This window comes from Diplotaxodon limnothrissa, unplaced genomic scaffold, assembly GCF_057381915.1.
Source record: "Diplotaxodon limnothrissa isolate DT_005_m unplaced genomic scaffold, D_limnothrissa_male_GT1.1 unmapped_scaffold_4, whole genome shotgun sequence".
In the NCBI taxonomy this organism is placed as follows: Eukaryota; Metazoa; Chordata; class Actinopteri; order Cichliformes; family Cichlidae; genus Diplotaxodon; species Diplotaxodon limnothrissa.
This window is the reverse complement of record NW_028188558.1, coordinates 1,959,788-1,980,000: the sequence shown is the minus strand read 5'-3', so window position 1 is coordinate 1,980,000 and position 20,213 is coordinate 1,959,788. Positions and strand designations below refer to the sequence as shown.

General features: G+C 40.3%; 2 protein-coding genes across 2 annotated transcripts in view; one reads left to right on the top strand and one right to left on the bottom strand.

The window, feature by feature from the left end:
* LOC146606873 (protein NLRC3-like) overlaps positions 1 to 19,627 on the bottom strand; it is a 22,808-nt gene extending 3,181 nt beyond the window's left edge. Inside the window, exons 1-6 of the mRNA XM_085349259.1 lie at positions 19,576 to 19,627; positions 17,650 to 19,447; positions 16,284 to 16,457; positions 15,897 to 16,070; positions 15,547 to 15,720; positions 10,083 to 10,256 (exon numbers count right to left, since the gene is read on the bottom strand). Coding sequence (XP_085205385.1) covers positions 10,083 to 10,256; positions 15,547 to 15,720; positions 15,897 to 16,070; positions 16,284 to 16,457; positions 17,650 to 19,447; positions 19,576 to 19,612 — 2,531 coding nt within the window. The 5' untranslated portion in view covers positions 19,613 to 19,627. The remainder of the gene's footprint in view (positions 1 to 10,082; positions 10,257 to 15,546; positions 15,721 to 15,896; positions 16,071 to 16,283; positions 16,458 to 17,649; positions 19,448 to 19,575) is intronic.
* LOC146606874 (uncharacterized) lies at positions 3,885 to 4,643 on the top strand. The gene has a single exon (XM_085349271.1). It carries the CDS (start codon positions 3,885 to 3,887, stop codon positions 4,632 to 4,634), a length of 750 nt encoding a protein of 249 aa, XP_085205397.1. The 3' UTR covers positions 4,635 to 4,643.
* Positions 19,628 to 20,213: the final 586 nt, after the last annotated feature.

Below are 20,213 nucleotides of genomic sequence, written 5' to 3'. Positions count from 1 at the left end.
TGTTCGTGTCGTCATGAAAGACATGAACATCGAGCGTAAAAACAAAGGAGACTGCTACCGGCTTTTTATCTGCCGATCGCCGTGCTACGGTTGCAAGAAAAAGAAGCAGAAATGACGTTCTCTACGCGTTGAGACGTTCCCCGTCCGTCGGCTAAACGCTTGATTGAACCTTCAATGCGACAGTGACACCAAGTAGAATTATAAATGTCACATAGCCCCAAACATGTCTTTTTCAAAGCCTGCGGTGAAGAGAAAGGTTGGTGATGAGCACCGACAATTTCAGGAAAAGTGGGAAATGCAATATTTCTTTGTTGAGCACAGGGGCACCCCGACCTGTCTTATTTGCACAGAGAAAGTTGCGCTGCACAAGGAATACAATTTGAAACGTCATTACACAACTAGACATGCTGAGCTGGATGCAAAATACCAGGGAGACGAGAGAGCGAACCGGGTTGCCAGTCTTAAAACAGATCTACTGAGGCAGCAAGATTTCTCCAAGAAAGCAACCAAAGAGAATAATGCAGCAGTCGGAGCCACGTGGTTAGTGAGATGATTGCTAAAGCAGGGAAGCCATTCACAGAAGGTGCATTTGTCTAAAAGTGCATATTGCAGGCTGCAAATATAGTCTGTCCGGGAAAGAAAGGTCAGTTTAGCAACATCAGCCTTTCTGCCAACACCGCAGCAGATCGCATTTCTGACCTGTCAAGTGACATTTATGACCAACTGTGTGAGAAAGCCAAATGTTTCAGTGTATACTCAGTCGCTCTTGATGAGACCACAGACATCACCGACACTGCCCAGCTCCCAATGTATGTCCGTGGTGTTGATGACAGTTTTGAAGTGATGGAGGAGCTGCTCACAGTAATTCCAATGCATGGCCAGACCACCGCTCAGCAGATATTTACAAGCTGTGTGATGCCATTGAGAATGTTGGTTTGCCATGGAAGAGGTTTGTTGGAATAACAACAGATGGAGCGCCATCAATGACAGGGAGGAAACATGGACTGGTGGCACAAAACAAACTGGAAGAGGAAGGCGTGGAGGAGGCCATTGCTCTGCACTGCATCATCCATCAGCAGGTCCTTTGCAGCAAATGCCTGAAGTTTGACAATGTGATGTCTATTGTTGTGAAATGCATCAACCAAATCAGATCCAGGGGCTTAAAGCACCGAAGGTTCTGAGCTTTTTTAGAGGAAATGGAGTCAGAATATGGGGATGTGCTCGACTTCACTGAGGTACGTTGGCTCAGCAGGGGAAATGTATTAAAGAGACTTTTTGAGTTGAGAGCAGAAGTGAAGCCTTCATGGAGAAGGATGGAGTTAGTGTTCCTGTGCTAACTGATCCCAAATGGCTCATGGACTCAGCTTTTCTTGTTGATATGACACATGAGCTTAATGTACTGAACAAGACGTTACAAGGCCAGGGGCAACTTGTCAGTGCTGCCTATGACAACGTGAGAGCATTCTCCACAAAACTGGCGCTCTGGAAAGCTCAGCTCTCTCAGACAAACCTTTGCCATTTCCCAGCATGCAAGGCTCTCGTGGATGCAGGCACACCATTCAGTGCTGACGAGTATGTTGATGTCATTTTGAGGCTACAGGAGGAATTTGATCACAGATTTGCTGACTTCAAGACACACAGAGCCACCTTTCACATTTTTGCGGACCCCGTCTCCTTTGATGTGCAAGATGCCCCTTCTGTGCTTCAAATGGAGCTCATTGAGCTGCAGTGCAACTCTGAACTCAAAGCAAAGTTCAGGGAGGTGAGTGGAAAAGCAGACAAGCTTGGACAATTTTTGAGAGACTTGAGCCCTAGTTTCCCTCGGCTTTCCCGAATGTTCAAGCGGACCATGTGCCTTTTTGGTAGCACATACTTGTGCCAAAAGCTCTTCTCCACTTTGAACTTCAATAAGTCCAAGTACAGGTCCAGACTTACGGATGATCATCTTCAAGACATACTGAGGGTCGCAACTGCTTCCTCCCTCAGGCCAAATCTGGCTCGGCTATGCGAGAGGAAACGCTGCCAGGTCTCTAGCAGCAAGGAGTAGGCAAGAGAAGCCATGTTCAGAAGAACAGTTCATTTTCTACAGTGTTCCATTCATGTTCAGAAGAAGGTTATAGAACTGTTAATACAGACATTTCAATCTAAACAATGCAGATATAGAAGACTGAAAAATATCTTATTATTATTTTATTTATGTATTACAGATTGATTTATTTTCTTATTAATTCTTAATTTGTTTATTCATTTTTCATATTTTGTGTTAAAAAATAAAAATAAAGAGATTTGAGAAGATTGGAATTTTTTAACCATGCCTTTCTTGTGGAAAACCTAATGCGGCCCACCCTCACCCAGACTCTGCCTGCAGCGGCCCCCAGCTAAATTGAGTTTGAGACCCCTGTCCTACACCATAAATCAGTAAGAGAGGGTACGACCTCTCTCATGGCCCCAAGTGCTGTGTGCATGCCAGAGCACTCTGGAAGGCACACAGAGTCTTTACAGACTACTAAGGATCAAACCTCTATCATTATGCAATCAATTATCCACAGGTTTCTGTAAGAGCGTACGTAGGCTGCCATGACAGACCACTACTTCCGTTGTCCGGTTTTATACTTCCGGTTACTCAAAGCGAGACCCAGCGTTCAGTCGTTGCTAACAACAAAATCAGTTACTTTGTGCGGTAATAAGTGGCTTTACCTGTTCGAAGATGAGCTCGGGTTCAACGTGTGCTGTCGTCGGCTGCCACAATAATTCAAGAAAACTGAAAAACGCATTAGAAACATTTTGCCTTGAGCATCAACAACTTAGAAAGGCCTGTCCGTGCCCACCGCCCTACGCACTGCACTCTATGCCGCGGAAGGAGGATCGGAAACTGGCGTGGCTGGCAGCTTTAAGACTCAAACACCCTCCAAAGAGAGTTTATGTTTGCTCCTTTCATTTTATCGATAAAAAGCCCACAGAGCTACACCCCGACCCGGAGCTTTATCTGGGCTATGACCGACCCCCACCGAAGAAAAGAAGAAGGCTCACTCGGACCACTTTGAGTGTGACAGCTTCCAGTAATACGAACAAAAACACAGAATCTGTACCCGGTAAGTGAAAGTGTAAATGTGGTTTGCCACCGTTTCGCATTTTAAACACGCAATTCTTTACTTTTACTAAATAATAGCCTATGGTGAATGGCGTTAGTATCAGCACTAGCTGGTTATTAGCAGCAAAGTCTAAATTTTAACGAAAGTTTATAATAATAATAATAATGCCAAAAGATTAGCTCCAAGGGCTGTAAAAGTCTTAGGTTTGTGTTTATAAAGAACATGTTTTTTCAAGTCAAGAAAACTCAAGTAAAAAAGTTAAAGGCAACATTTGCAAAAATACCAACAGTTGTGACTTTTTTTAGAATGTAAAATAAAATCTAATCACATTAATTGAATAAAATTGTGACAAATTTTTAGGGGACTTAGGAACATTTTATGTTGACATTTATGATTTTGCATTTGTGTGAAAAAATGTAGAATGAGAAATTTCACTCAAATATAATAAGCTAAGTGACACTTTACAGTTTCTCTTATGCTAACAGTTTGACTGTACATCATATTTTTGTCTTATTCAGACTCCACAGTGTTACGTTCAGTGGAATTAGACCAGGCCAGCATCTCCACACAACCCCCTGAGTCACATCTGCACTCAGTCCACACACAGTGGGAGGATCCTTCGCAACAAGACCATCAATACTGCAACAGGTCTCGCAGAAAAGATGTGCAGGATAAGATGACTCAGTGTGATGAAGTTGCATATTTCATTCTCAAATGTACACTGGGATAGCCTTAGAAACATTTAACACACTTGTGTCGACACTGGAAGGATATGACAACAATGAATTTACCATGCCTGTCCGAGATCAAGTCCTCATGACACTTATGAAATTAAAGAGTAACCGTGTAATAGGTGACCTAAGCCGCCAGTTTCATATATCACAAAGCATGGCCAGCAAGATCATCTCACACTGGTTAGACAAGCTGGAGGAAGTTCTCCGACCATTAATTCCATGGCTGCCAAAAGAAACTATTCAAGCAACTATGCCTGAAGCCTTCAAGAAGAACTTTCCAAATAGTACATGCATTATAGACTGCAGTGAGACCCTTTTACAGAAACCCAGAAATCTGGGCTCAAGAGGGGAATCATACAGCCATTATTATTCACACAACACAGTCAAATATTTGGTTGCTGTTGCACCATGTGGACTAATCATGTTTGTGTCTGCGGCATATGGCGGCCGATGTAGTGACAAATTTATCACAATGGACTCTGGAATATTAACATACCTAAAACCTGGTGATGAAGTCATGGCAGATAGAGGTTTTACAATTAAAGACTTACTCTTTGAGAGAAAAGTTAGATTAGTAATACCCGCTTTCACAAAAAAACGTAGACAGCTAACTGAGGAACAGGTAACATACACACGTCGGATTGCAAATGTAAGAATCCATGTTGAAAGAGCAATCAGACGCTTGAAAGTCTACAAAATACTTTCACAAATTGTTCCTATAAGCATGGCTCCTAAAGTAGACAAGATACTGAGAATATGTGCTGCTCTAGTGAACTTAAGAGAGGATCTCATTCGTGATACACAATAATTGTGTATGTTATGAACAATTGTGGACTCGGGGATATTAAGATGGTTACTCAGGACATAAAGTTGTGTAGTGTAATGTGATTATTTTCAAATTTGATGTACATATATGTAGAGAGTAAATAATTCCAGGTCTCACTTTTTTTATCTTGTGTTCTAGATGAAAGGTTATGTGATACAGTGTGTGTGTGCGTATGTATGTATGTATGTATGTGTATATATAAAACAATTGCAATCAATCAATTGAACAATTATTACTTTTTTATTCAACCACAATGTGATAAATTTCTTAAATGAAAAAAAAATGTTTTTCTCAAATCTACAATAATTAGTTGTGCATTCTTGACATTTTTTTGTGTTGGAAGATTACAGAAATACAGAACTATTCACAACATTTAATGTTGTCAGTTTGTCATTCATTTCCCACCATATGTTACAACTACGTACATTTTAGTTGTATTGAAATATTTAACAGATTTCATATTGAATGTCTCCTTTCATTCACAAGACAGAGACCAAACTACCCATGTGAAGGATGTTCATACCCTGTTCTTTCAGCTGATGACAAGCTTTAACTTCATTTTCTTTACCATAGTTTGTTTCATAATTCCCACGAAAGGAAGGGTACATGTGCTCAGATAAAAATTTGTCATTTTTTGTGGTGGCACGTACTGGAACTTTTTTAGCAGAGCTTGCTGTAAGTCTGATTTTCCTGCAGTTGTGCCACAAATCAGATGCACTTTGCTCTTTTGTTTCTTCTTGTAATTGTTCTGCTTGCTCTTCAGAAACTTGAATGTATGCCTGGTAGAATGCCCTGCATGGATTACAGCTTAGTTTGTAACTGTGTGCTTGGTGTGGCTGAAAAAATTGCTCATCAACTTTACTGTTGCGGTGAGGACCTGCAGATGGCGAGGCATTGTAACACTTTCCAATTAATGTGTTCTTGAGGAGGAAAAGTGGCTTCACTGGTGCTTTGCTAACACTGTCAATAAAGTCTTGATGTGTAAGGTGATATGGTGTGTTAGGGAGAGATTGTGTCACTGCAGTCCGGGAGTTCACATCGTACTGCTGCTCTGCCCTGTGATGTCTGAAGTTTATCTGGCTTAGACGTTTAGGTTCAAGGTTCTTTGCTGTCCCTGCATTCCACCTGCGCTGCTCGTCTGTACACGCAAGCCCTGTCTTTCCACTGATCGCAGCATTCTGCACCTGTAACAAACATTAATAGTTTTTTCTCACTGTCAATACTCAAGATTTAACATAACGAGGAAGTTTACACTAACAAAAGCAGTACACGGTTGGTGTCCTGCATGTTATAGATATGACCCTGGGTCAATACACCTGAATCATATCCAAAACAGATATAAACACTGGCAAAGTCACCCATATTATCCATTTCATATTAATAGTCAGTTACTTTTTGATGCAGAAATATACATCCACAGTCTAATTTTTTTCAAAGTAGTGTGTGTGTACAAATATACATATATATATAAACAAACATGTATTATACTACTCTGTGTCACTTCTTATAACTATAGTTTTTCTTGTCTTGTAAATTTGACCTTAATGTTCAGTCTTTTATTTTTTTTATATTTTATCTTCATGTGATTGTACAGCATACAGCCCACACAAAGTTAACGAGTGGCTTTCACATGTAAACAGTGCTCCACGTAATACTTGGCTAGATGGCAGTAGCGTGACTCCTTAATCACAGCCTTTGACCAGTCCAGTGTTTCTGTTTCAGTGATTTAAACATTGTGATATCCAGATAAGTGATATACCTTCCACAGAATAGCAGCCGCATGGCTACATGATCTCCCTAATCCGGCGATACAGGAACAGCCGACTGTCTCCACTACTCCACTTTCTCTTAGCATTACCCATGCTAAGTGTTTCGCTTGATTAATACTCTGGCTCGGCTCTACAGCTGCTTTAAGAAAAATAAAGTCGCCTTGTTTGTTGAGCAGTACTTTATCAATTTTGTTGCTGTGCAGGTAATTATACGCCTCGGTGCTCTTGTAATTACGTAATTCCTCGCCATCAACGCCTTCGGAAAATACAAGGTAATTAATAATGTCGATGTAGCTAACATCGGGCCATAGTTTCATGTCATCTACCCACTCCGTGAGAAGTGACGGGTGAGGCACTGCAACTGAACTGTCCTCGCTGCTTTTTAAAACATCTTTACTGTGTATCCACCTTCGATGTGTTGCCATTTACTCCAGGTAAAACAAACTGCAGTGAGAGAAATCTTTATCAACAGTGAAGGTGTAACCCCGCAACTGTCAACAACAGCGCAAGCGGAAGTAAAAAACCGGCTTCCGCTATGAATCGGGGTAATGGCGCGAAATCAGAAATACTGTGGATACAACTCTAAGCATATATGAGTAAATATTTCTAAGCATAAATGACAATCAACAATATAAACCTTACAGCTGGTTTTAATAACAGAATTCATTTGTTTCTCAAACGAGAAAGAGCTATCGAGAAACACTCCTAAATCTTTAGTTCTTAACTTTTCCAGTGGGCCAAGGTCAACATTATCTGCTAATGCTAAATAGGCTGCCGTTATTAACTAATGCTAATTTGACATGAATTAGCATTATGCACTAATGCTAACACTTACTTTTTTTAAAAATGTGAGTAGCTAATGCTAACACTATTTCCCTTAACTTTATAACAATGTGAACGGCTAATGCTAACACTCTTTTTCCTAGCATTATAACATCTGAGCTGCTAATGCTAAGTAGGCTGCCATTAGCACCTACGTCTAATTTAAGGCAAATACGCATTAGAACCTAATGCTCATATCGTTTTCCTTTGCTTTATAACAATGTGAGCAGCTACTGCTAAATAGCATTAGCTAATAACAGCAGTCTAATTTAATGCAAGTTAGCCTCATTTGCATTACAACGATGTGAGGAGTTAACGCTAAGTATGCTGCCATTAGTGGCTAATTCTAATTAGGGGTGAATAAATATTACCAGCTAATGCTAATATCGTATTCTCTTCCCTTTTAACAATGTGAGCAGCTAGTGCTAGGTAGGCTGATGCTAGCAGCTAATGCTAAAGCTAATTTAATGTGAATTAGCATCACATTAGTGAGGAGTTAATGCTAAGTAGACTGCCATTAGCAGGTAATGCTAATTTTAGGTGAATAGGAATTGGCAGATAATGCTAATACCATATTTTCTTGCTTTATAACAATGTGACCAGCTAATGCTATGTAGGTTGCCGTTATTAGCTAATACTAATTTGAGGTGAATTAGCATTATCCCCTTATGCTAACAATGTTTTTTCTTACTTTTTAACAATACAAGTAGCTAATGTGAACACTTTTTTTTTTTATTGAATTCTAATTTTTCCCTTGCGATGTGAAGAGTTAATGCTAAATAGGATGCCATTAGTGGCTAATTCTAATTTTAGATGAGAAAGCATTAGAAGCTAATGCTAATACCATATTTTCTTGCTTTATATCAATATTAGTAGGTAATGCTAAGTACGTAGCCATTATTAGCTAATGCTAATTTAGGTGAATTAGCATTATCCACTAATGCTAACACTGTTTTTGCCAACTCTTTTCCCTTGCATTATAACAATATGAGCAGCTAATGCTAAGAAGGCTGCCATTATTAGGTAATGCTAATTATTATGTGTGTTAGCATTATCCGCTGCTGCTAGCAATGTTTTATCTTACCTTTTAACAATATCAGCAGCTAATGCTAACACTACTTTAATTTCAGTTAAACCTACTTAGCATTAATTAACTTCATTTAGCATTAAGAAGTTTTTGCTATAGGCTACCATTAGTGGCTAATGCTAATTTTAGGTAAATAGAAATTGGCAGCTAATGCTAATACCATATTTTCTTGCCTTATAACAATGTGACCAGCTAATGCTAAGCAGGTGCCATTATTAGCTAATACTAATTTGAGATGAATTAGCATTATCCGCTTATGCTAACAATGTTTTTTCTTACTTTTTAACAATACGCCATTAGTGGCTAATTCTAATTTTAGATGAAAAAGGATTAACAGCTAATGCTCATACTGTTTGCTTTGTAAGAATGACAGCAGCTAATGATATGAAGTCTACCGTTATTAACTAATGCTAATTTGATGAGAATTAGCATTATCCGATAATGGTAACTCTTTTCCCCTGCATTATAACAATGTCAGGAGTTAATGCTAAGTAGACTGCCATTAGGGGCTAACTCTAATTAGGGGTGAATAATTATTAGCAGCTAATACTAATACCGTTTTCTCTTTTTCCTTATAACAACTTGAGCAGCTAATGCTAATTTGATGCGAATTAGCATTATATTAGTGAGCAGTTAATGCTAAGTAGGCTGCCATTATTAACTAATACTACGTTGACGTGAATTAGCATTATGCGCTACTGCTAATACTGTTTTCTCTTACTTATTAAAAATGATAGTAGCTAATACTAATACTCTTTTCCGTTGGGTAACAACAAAGTGAGGAATTAATGCTAAGTTGGCTGCTTTTAGCGGCTTATTCTAATTAGGGGTGAATAATTATTAGCAGCAAATGCTAATACCGTTTTCTCTTTCCTTATAACAATATGAGCAGTTAATGCTAATTTGATGTAAATTAGCATTATATTAGTGAGGAGTTAATGCTAAGTAGGCTTCCATTAGCAGCTAAAGGTAATTTGAGGTGAATAAGCACTAGTAGCTAATGCCAATACCCTTTTCTCTTGTGTTATAATGATGTGAAACGTTAATATTGTTCTCAAACAACAGAATGAGAATGAAATATTGATTCTAACAGGGCCCATAAACAGCATTAGCTTAGCAGCATTAGCTTATCAGAGTCTCCATCATGGTCACACAAATCCTTAGCGGAGCAAAGTGGCCTACTTAGCAATAGCTGCTGTAGAAAGCAAAGGGAAAACAGTATTAGCATTAGCTGCTAAATGTGCACTTGAGAACAAATCTATTGTGAATTCAGCCGTGAATGTAGTGTTTCCAGTAAGCTTCCATTTCCAAATGTTAGCTGCTCCTGTCTGCCTCTTTGTCACACACACAGACTGAAATGATTCACAGCCTTGTTTCATCCTTCTGTCAGTGTCACTGACTGTCACTGTGACTGTGGACATACAGCATGGGAAACACACACATGGCTGATACTTGTATCTAAAGTTACAAAATGTTGTCTCTGTCCAAATATTACCTAACTGTAAGTCTACTTTTAATGAAACTCTCAACATGACTTATCAGTTATCATTAATGTTCCTGCAAACAGACTCCTTGAAGACCCCCTACATAAATATCCATGTACTATCCAGCTAGACTAGTGTGTCTGTCCCTGAAAATATTCCTGCATGTGTGATTGTTCATGTCTCATCTGCAGGAAACAAACAGGAAGTGAGTGAAAGACACAGGAAATGATTCCAGCTCTTCCTCCTATATCAGACATTCTCTCCATACCTGAGAGTGTCCAGTCTCCAGCCTGGATCCTTCAGTCCAGCCGACAGAAGCTTCATTCCTGAGTCACCTGGATGATTGTAGCTCAGGTCCAGCTCTCTCAGATGGGAGGGGTTGGAGGTCAGAGCTGAGGCCAGAGAAGTACAGCCTTCCTCTGTGATCAGACAGCCTGACAGACTGCAGACACACAAAACAACAATCCATCTGTTATCCATCTCTATAGCAGCATAACTAAGTGATGGTTCAGGGTCACCTGATCCAGCTCTAACTATAAGTTTTATCAAAAAGGAAAGTTTGAAGCTGATCGTCAAAGTAGAGAGGGTGTCTGTCTCCTGAACTCAAACTGGGAGCTGCTTCCACACCCAGTCCAACATAGCCAGGCTTTCTTTGCTGCTTTGACAAAACCTCAAATCCCAGTCAGAGATGGTGAGCATCATCACAGTGATGATCATTTCTCTGTTAACCCAGGCTTTCTGCTTCAGGATCTGTGCACGCTCACAGAACAAGGAGACCTTTAAACATCATTTCACTAAATGGATGGACTGAGCTCAGCCTACAGATGAACTGGATAAATAAAGATTTGACCTCAGTGTGCTCAGTGTTCCTGTCTATTCCTAACATATTCCTAACATGATAGCTGCACTTTAGAGCTCTAAAACTGGAACTGACACATATTTAAACTCCACATGTTACTCAGTACATTCAGTTCTGACACTCGCCCACAGTCCAACAAAGGAAACATGGAGATCACATCAGTTTGTCACCAAAGTCTAATTATTCTAGAGGGCAGTGTTGATACAACTAAAGGTATTTTTAAGCAAAGTTGAGTTTTTTATTGTCGCAGTACTTCAAGTCTGAAGTATCACTTAAATGCATTACACGCTGTTGATGGCAGCAAACAAACCACCCAAACAAACAGAGGTGGGAGGCTTGGGCAGACTACGTAGGATCAGCTTGTGGGAGGAGTCAGGATAAAACCAAAGAAAGACAAGCTAACAAACACCACAGTGAAGTGAGTAGCTACAAACTGCAGGCCGATTAGTGTTGTTGAAGAAGTCGGTCTGAGGAACGTTCTTAGGATCAACAAATGACGGCATGTATGAGCCTCCCTCAAGACGCACCATCACAAGAAGAACACATGAGCTGTAGAAAAAGGAGAGACTATGAAAGCCACGGCGTTACAACGTGCACCAGCTGTTGGTCTCTCTGGAGACTACTGGGCGTGGCTGGGTAACCATGGTTACTTGGGAGTTACAGTACATGATATTAATGAAGAGTGGGAGCTGCGTTCTATAGCAAACAATTTGTTATGAGGTAATCAGCTGATCTTAGTTTAACCGGAAGCCCTTCACAATAATTGCAATGCCTTTATTTTGTACAACTACCATCAGTTCGTCTGTACTGATGGTAACTTAAAGTCACACTAATGTCGTTTAGTTTCTATAGTTTATGTAGTGGAAGTATACTACAGTACCCTGATCACTGATTGGACAGATTTATGTAGATATACACCTTTGTGTTTAACATTACTGCATTATAGTACTGTGATCTTTGTCCTTATATATGGCTATATTAGCTATACTGATGTACGTACATATAACTGGATATGTAACTTATCTATTCATCTTATTTGTCATGTATTTGTATTGTGTACTTCCTTTTTGTAAGAAACCACACACATGATCACAGCCGCAAGAATCAATCAGTGAAAGAATAAAGTGTCTCAAACCAAACCTTAAGCTCTTTATTCCACATGCTGGGATCATTTGGCCTTCAGTGGTGTTCTGGCTGACACACCGGAGTGACCAGAGTGCTAAAGAGTGAATCGGACACACCAGTGTCATCTCTGATATCTCCACTACATTTAATCGTCCTTCAGCTAGCTGGTCTGCTAGTTAGCTGATTTGCTATTTAGCCGGTGTGCTAGTTAGCTGGTGTGCTAGTTAGCCGGTTCGCTAGTCAGCTGGTGTGCTGACCAGCGAACCAGTAGGTTACAAGATGAGCTTGTCTGTCTGATGAGCCAGCTCTCTCTGTCTTGGTCATTTTGTCCTTGGGCAAAACCTAACCTACCACTACAACTGTAGCTTACCTCCACCAGTGTGTGAATGTGAGAGTGAATGAATACAGGGAGTGCAGAATTATTAGGCAAATGAGTATGTTGTCCACATCATCCTCTTCATGCATGTTGTCTTACTCCAAGCTGTATAGGCTCGAAAGCCTACTACCAATTAAGCATATTAGGTGATGTGCATCTCTGTAATGAGAAGGGGTGTGGTCTAATGACATCAACACCCTATATCAGGTGTGCATAATTATTAGGTAACGTCCTTTCCTTTGGCAAAATGGGTCAAAAGAAGGACTTGACAGGCTCAGAAAAGTCAAAAATAGTGAGATATCTTGCAGAGGGATGCAGCAGTCTCAAAATTGCAAAGCTTCTGAAGCGTGATCATCGAACAATCAAGCGTTTCATTCAAAATAGTCAACAGGGTCGCAAGAAGCTTGTGGAAAAACCAAGGCACAAAATAACTGCCCATGAACTGAGAAAAGTCAAGCGTGCAGCTGCCAAGATGCCACTTGCCACCAGTTTGGCCATATTTTGGAGCTGCAACATCACTGGAGTGCCCAAGAGCACAAGGTGTGCAATACTCAGAGACATGGCCAAGGTAAGAAAGGCTGAAAGACGACCACCACTGAACAAGACACACAAGACTGGGCCAAGAAATATCTCAAGACTGGTTTTTCTAAGGTTTTATGGACTGATGAAATGAGAGTGAGTCTTGATGGGCCAGATGGATGGGCCCGTGGCTGGATTGGTAAAGGGCAGAGAGCTCCAGTCCCACTCAGACGCCAGCAAGGTGGAGGTGGAGTACTGGTTTGGGCTGGTATCATCAAAGATGAGCTTGTGGGGCCTTTTCGGGTTGAGGATGGAGTCAAGCTCAACTCCCAGTCCTACTGCCAGTTTCTGGAAGACACCTTCTTCAAGCAGTGGTACAGGAAGAAGTCTGCATCCTTCAAGAAAAACATGATTTTCATGCAGGACAATGCTCCATCACACGCGTCCAAGTACTCCACAGCGTGGCTGGCAAGAAAGGGTATAAAAGAAGAAAAACTAATGACATGGCCTCCTTGTTCACCTGATCTGAACCCCATTGAGAACCTGTGGTCCATCATCAAATGTGAGATTTACAAGGAGGGAAAACAGTACACCTCTCTGAACAGTGTCTGGGAGGCTGTGGTTGCTGCTGCATGCAATGTTGATGGTGAACAGATCAAAACACTGACAGAATCCATGGATGGCAGGCTTTTGAGTGTCCTTGCAAAGAAAGGTGGCTATATTGGTCGCTGATTTGTTTTTGTTTTGTTTTTGAATGTCAGAAATGTATATTTGTGAATGTGGAGATGTTATATTGGTGTCACTGGTAAAAATAAATAAATGAAATGGGTATATATTTGTTTTTTGTTAAGTTGCCTAATAATTCTGCACAGTAATAGTCACCTGCACACACAGATATCCCCCTAAAATAGCTAAAACTAAAAACAAACTAAAAACTACTTCCAAAAACATTCAGCTTTGATATTAATGAGTTTTTTGGGTTCATTGAGAACATGGTTGTTGTTCAATAATAAAATTATTCCTCAAAAATACAACTTGCCTAATAATTCTGCACTCCCTGTAGTGGGATTGTAAAGGGTCTTTGAGGGTCTCGAAAAGCGCTATATAAATGCAATCCATTATTATTATTAAGAGCATCTTTAGGCCTGACTGTGCTCATCCTTCCTCCAACCTCTCCTTACCAAAGATAACAACTACATCAGTATTAGCTCAATAACAATTTCTGCAATTCAATTGTGGACATTCATTTTTAAACCTTGTGTAAAACGATAAAACCTCAAAGTCTGAGCATTATTCTTTGTGCAAACAGCTCTTGCAGGTTCCCCCGGACTTAGGTTATTTTTATTATTTAATTACTTTCCTTTAAGCAGCTGTTCAGGCTACTAAACTCATCCCAGAAATAACAAGTGACACCATTAATAGTAGAGGTGGGAATCCCCATACAACTCGCGATACGATATTATCACAATACTTAACGCACGATACGATATTATTGCGATTTTTTAAAATATTTTGCGATATTTAAATTCTGCACATAAAGGTAAACTTTATCAATATTCATTTTATCTAATATCAAAGTCTCACACTCAGTCTTTCTCTCATTTCAGTCAGTTTTATTGTTGACAAACTGAACGGTTTGTATTACAGTCTAGTCCAACTTAACTGAATGCAACCATCTGGTACAATTATAGCTATTCTGAACTATGCAATTTATGAAAACTATGCAGCCCCTTCAGCAACTGAAGAATTTGAAAGTAAATTTAAAAAAATATATAATTTTACATTAAATAAAAAAGTTTCAAACTTAATTAAAATTAAACATGTCTTAAATTAAAATAAGTAAACTGTCATGTTTATTGCTGCCAAAAAAAAAGTTAAATACATTTGGACAGTGAAGGAATGTCAGGATTGTTGCTCAGAAAAAGGATCAACATGCTCTGAAGTCAACATGCTCTGACTCCAGAGCATGTTGACTTCAGAGAAAAAATTGTTTGTAACAAAATATCGATTTCTGCTGTCCCTGTATCGATACATTATTAGCAAACAAAATATCACGATACTACACAGTATCGATTTTTTCCCCCACCCCTAATTAATAGTGGAGCTAACTTTAACAGGTGAAACTGATTTGACCTATAAGGCTACTGCAGTTACTTCTTATCAGGTTTAGTAGGGAAGACATCTGGATGAGGTAGTTAGTAGTATGTAGTTAGTACCGGGCGACTCCCCTCCCCCACATCGGCACCAGAACCCTGTATTATCTACAGGGTAAGACTGCCTGTTTTATCAAACTATGGCCATTACTACTGTGATCATTTGCAGCCCAGTGTGCCGCTCTCTCTGCTGGGATGAACCACTGGAGCTCACCCAGTCATCCCTTTCTTTCTCTCAAGAAGAAGTGAAATAAATATATTTATTATGTTACGAGTCTAATATTCTTTAAATCAAACTGTAATGAATAAATCAAGCAAGAAGATTTGGTGGCTCCACGTGTTGTAGAAGAAAAGATAAACATCTCATTTTGAGAAATCAGCCTTTAAAATTAAGTACTGTGAATAAAAAACAAACAGCGAGCCAATCAGCAGTCGCCAATATCCTCCTAATTTCATTCACAAAGAAATCAAATATATATATTATGGGCCCAAAGGAGCCTAAATCTTTAAATTAGGCAGTGCATGAAGTATTTTTTTAAATAAACAGAGACATGACTATAACAACTTTTAGTAATTCAGAGTCCAATTATCCACTCAAATGTAAATAAAAGTTCACTTGACAGCTGTAAAAGTTACCTGTTTATACAATAATATAAATCACATTTCAAATGATCATCTGTGGAAAAGTTTGAATCCTGACCTGAGAGTTTCCACTGCACACTGTGAACTCTTTAGTCCAGCGGACAGAAGCTTCACTCCTGAATCCTGCAGGTCAGAGTTACTCAGGTCCAGCTCTCTCAGACTGGAGGACTGGGAGCTGAGGACTGAGGACAGAGCTTCACAGCTTCTCTCTGACAGGTTACAGCCACTCAGTCTGAAAAATAAAAGACAATCTATAAAACAAGTACTCATGTAGAGTTTGTTAATACATTTCACAACATTAAATGTTGACTTTCTATTTTTAAAGGAAACATAAACATACTAAGATACAACATCATATGTATGAACTTTAATTAATAATTCTAAAAACTAAATGTTTTCTGATCTGACCTCAGAGTATTCAGTTTACAGTTTAAACGTTGTAGTCCAGCAGACAGAAGCTTCACTCCTGAATCCTGCAGCTTTCTGATACTCAGGTCCAGCTCTGTCAGACTAGAGGACTGCGAGCTGAGAACTGAGGACAGAGCTTCACAGTTTTCCTCTGAGAGTTCACAGATGTTAAGTCTGAAGATAAAAACATGAATAAAGATTGTTGTTAAAGTGTAATCAAGGTGCAATAGCTTATTGTCTTGTGCTGAGCAGGTTAGTAAAACTTCCGTTTAACTTTGAAATGAATAAAAATGCTATGAAACAAGGATAACTGGATAAAGACATAAACAAAAACAAACATCAAACACATAAACAAACAGAACTAAACATAATACAAATTGATCTGACCTCAGAACATTCAGTTTGGCATGTGGACTCTCCACTGCAGCAGACAGAAGCTTTACTGCTGAAGCCTTCAGGCTGTCGGTACTCAGGTCCAGCTCTCTCAGACTACAGGACTGGGAGCTTACCACTGACAACAAATTTTCACAGCCTTTCTCTGAGACGTTACAGCTGCTCAGTCTGAGAGAGAAAGGGAAAAAACCACAACAAAAAAAACAAACAATATATGTGATCAAATTAAATTTGTTTATATGTTGAACCCTTTTTTTAAAAAATTTATTTAAACCTATGAGACTATGAGTGCTACCAGTCCAGTGCACATGATTGGTACCTTGATGGTACCTTGCTCAGGGGTACCACAAGGTAACTATTCGGTGGATTCGACCCCTGACCTTATGATCATGGGGCGACCACTCTGCCTACTGAGCTAATAATTCTGTGTACACTGTCATACAATATTAACTAAAACAATTATTTTAGAAAATTTTAGTAATTCAATAATCATGCTCATTACCTGTGTATTGTGAATAACACTTGATTTTAAACACTAGCTGTATAAAACTCTTCCTGTTAAAGGTGTGTATAAAGGAGATGAGCTGAAATGCAGACTTCATGGAGAATGTTTGCTGTCAGCATATATCAAAGACAAAGCAGAGATCCATCCAGTCTCTTCCACTAAGCCCACAGAGGGACAGACAACCACTCTCACTCACACCTGCATGAAGTTTAGATCACCAGGTAACCTAACTGCATGTCTGTGGACAGTGGGAAGAAACTGTAGAGGACCCAGAGTGAACCCACTGTAATTCTGTGATAACACTGGTTATGGAAGCCTTACAGTTACATATGGTTACTGACAAGAAACACGACCTTAGAGGCAATTTCAGTAATGAAGACCGAGTTTCTCCCTCCATACAGGATGAAAACATGACAGCACAGCAGAGATTTATATTTAAAAAGGGAGAGTGTGCACTGAAAGTGAGATACAAACTTGAACTTAAATTATGAACATCAGAAAAAGATGTAGGTGAAGTCTGGCAGGTGAAGTTTGTGCTTTAGAATAAAACAACCAAACTCCTGGAGTTGGAGACAAATGAACAAGCTGAGGATAATAAACCTGTCAGAGGGGCTGAAGCATCAGAGCTCATGTTCTTATAGGCTGGGTCTGGATTGTCCTTTGATAAGAGTTACAGAACAAAGTGTGTTTTAGAAATGCTGGAGTGAAACATTAAAACTACCATATATTTACTGAGTGACTGATGATCATGTAATTTACTATTTTAAGAAAATGTTACAGTGCTCTTTGAACTCAGCATTTCTGATTTATTTCCCATGATTTTAACAATGAAGCGATGACAACATGTTTACTCACAGAGCTTTGTTGGAGGCTTTGACCACTGGCAGCATTCTCAGAAGAGCCTCCTCTGAAGCAGAGTATTTCTTGAAGTCAAACTCATCCAGATCTTCTTCTGATGACAGTAAGATGAAGGTCAGAGCTGACCACTGAGCAGGAGACAGTTCATCTGTGGAGAGACTTCCTGATCTCAGGGACTGTTGGATCTCCTCCACTAGAGAACGATCATTCAGTTCATTCAGACAGTGGATCAGATTGATGCTTTTCTCTGCAGACAGATTCTCACTGAGCTTCTCCTTGATGTACTGGACTGTTTCCTGATTGGTCAGTGAGCTACTTCCTGTCTGTGTCATCAGGGCTCGTAGGAGAGTCTGATTGGTCTGCAGGGAAAGACCCAGGAGGAAGCGGAGGAACAAGTCCAGGTGTCCATTTGGACTCTGTAAGGCCTTGTTCACAGCACTCTGGTAGAAGTGTTTCTTTGCAGATTCTCCTGTTTCAGACTTCTTGGATGTTGTTTGTTGTTGTTCCAGCAGATTGAGTCCAGAGTTGATGAAGGTCAGATGGACATGAAGAGCAGCCAGAAACTCCTGAACACTCAGATGGATGAAGCAGAACACCTTGTCCTGGTACAGTCCTCTCTCCTCTTTAAAGATCTGTGTGAACACTCCTGAGTACACTGAGGCTGCTCTGATATCGATGCCACACTCTGTCAGGTCTGATTCATAGAAGATCAGGTTTCCTTTCTGCAGCTGATCAAAAGCCAGTTTTCCCAGAGACTCCATCATCGTCCTGCTCTCTGGACTCCAGTGTGGATCTGTCTCAGCTCCTCCATCATACTTGACCTTCTTCACTTTGGCCTGAACCACCAGGAAGTGGATGTACATCTCAGTCAGGGTCTTGGGCAGCTGTCCTCCCTCTCTGGTTTCCAGCACATCCTCCAGAACTGTAGCAGTGATCCAGCAGAAGACTGGGATGTGGCACATGATGTGGAGGCTTCGTGATGTCTTGATGTGGGAGATGATCCTGCTGGCCTGCTCCTCATCTCTGAATCTCTTCCTGAAGTACTCCTCCTTCTGTGGGTCAGTGAACCCTCTCACCTCTGTCACCATGCCAACACAGTCAGGAGGGATCTGATTGGCTGCTGCAGGTCGTGTGGTTATCCAGAGGCGAGCAGAGGGAAGCAGTTTCCCCCTGATGAGGTTTATCAGCAGCACATCCACTGAGGTGGACTTTCTAGGGTCAGTTAGGATTGTAGTTTTGTGGAAGTCCAGAGGAAGTCGACACTCATCCAGACCATCAAAGATGAACACAACCTGGAAGTCTTCAAAGCTGCAGATTCCTGCTTCTTTGGTTTCAGTAAAGAAGTGATGAACAAGTCCCACCAAGCTGAACTTTTCCTCTTTCAGCACATTCAGCTCTCTGAAAGTGAATGGAAATATGAACTGGATGTCCTGGTTGGCTTTGTCTTCAGCCCAGTCCAGGCTGTGTTTCTGTGTTAAGACTGTTTTCCCAATGCCAGCCACTCCCTTTGTCAGCACTGTTCTGATTGGTTCGTCTCTTCCAGGTGAGGCTTTAAAGATGTCTTCTTGTCTGATGGTTGTTTCTGGTCTGTCTGGTTTCCTGGATGCTGTTTCAATCTGTCTGACCTCATGTTCATCATTGACCTCTGCAGTCCCTCCCTCTGTGATGTAGAGCTCTGTGTAGATCTGATTCAGGAGGGTTGGGTTTCCTGCTTTAGCGATGCCCTCAAACACACACTGGAACTTCTTCTTCAGGGTGGATTTAAGGTTACGATGACAAACTGCAGCTTGAAGTTCTGAATGAGAAGAAAAATAAACACTCAATTCCAAAAAGAACTAATCTTTAAAACATGTTGCTCCATCTTCCATCTCTGGAAAATGTTCATTTATCCAGCAGCTTAAATCTTTAGATAAATCCTCTTACGTCTCTGCAGACGGTCAGCCAGCTCCTCCTGCTTCATTCTCCTCAGGAAGTCCACTGTGATCTTCACAAATGCCTCTCTGCTGCTGCTCCTCTGACTCTCTAAGCATTCTGGGTAATCTGGACTCAGAACCTTCTGGATCTTCTTCAGCTCGTTCTTCACAAAAGTGATGATGTTGTCCTCCAGCAGCTGGAACAGAATATTTATGAATGAGCCAATCAGACTGAAATCATGGAGCCAAACATCAGATCCATGTTGGACACACTGACGATCCACTGGTCTACAAAGAGCAGCATGGAGATGACTGTGAACAGAACAGATGTAACAGTAGTTGTTGTACATGTACAGACCATAAATATGGAGTCCAGCTGTGTTTGATGCTGCTGGGCAGACTGACCACTGGGAACCTCTGAGCTCTGCTGGTCCACTCTGTGGAGGAACCATGAAGGATCAGATCAACACAGGATAAAGATCCAGGAGTTTCTGCTCAAATAACTTCATCTGAATCAAGTCTGTCAAGTTTTAAACTCTCAGATTGTGAACATATCAGTAATTTTCAGTCTGTTTTCATGGACGTCCTTTCAGTGGTGATGTCAGGGATGATTTTGAAGAAGCTCATCAAACTGAACCATCAGCAGAT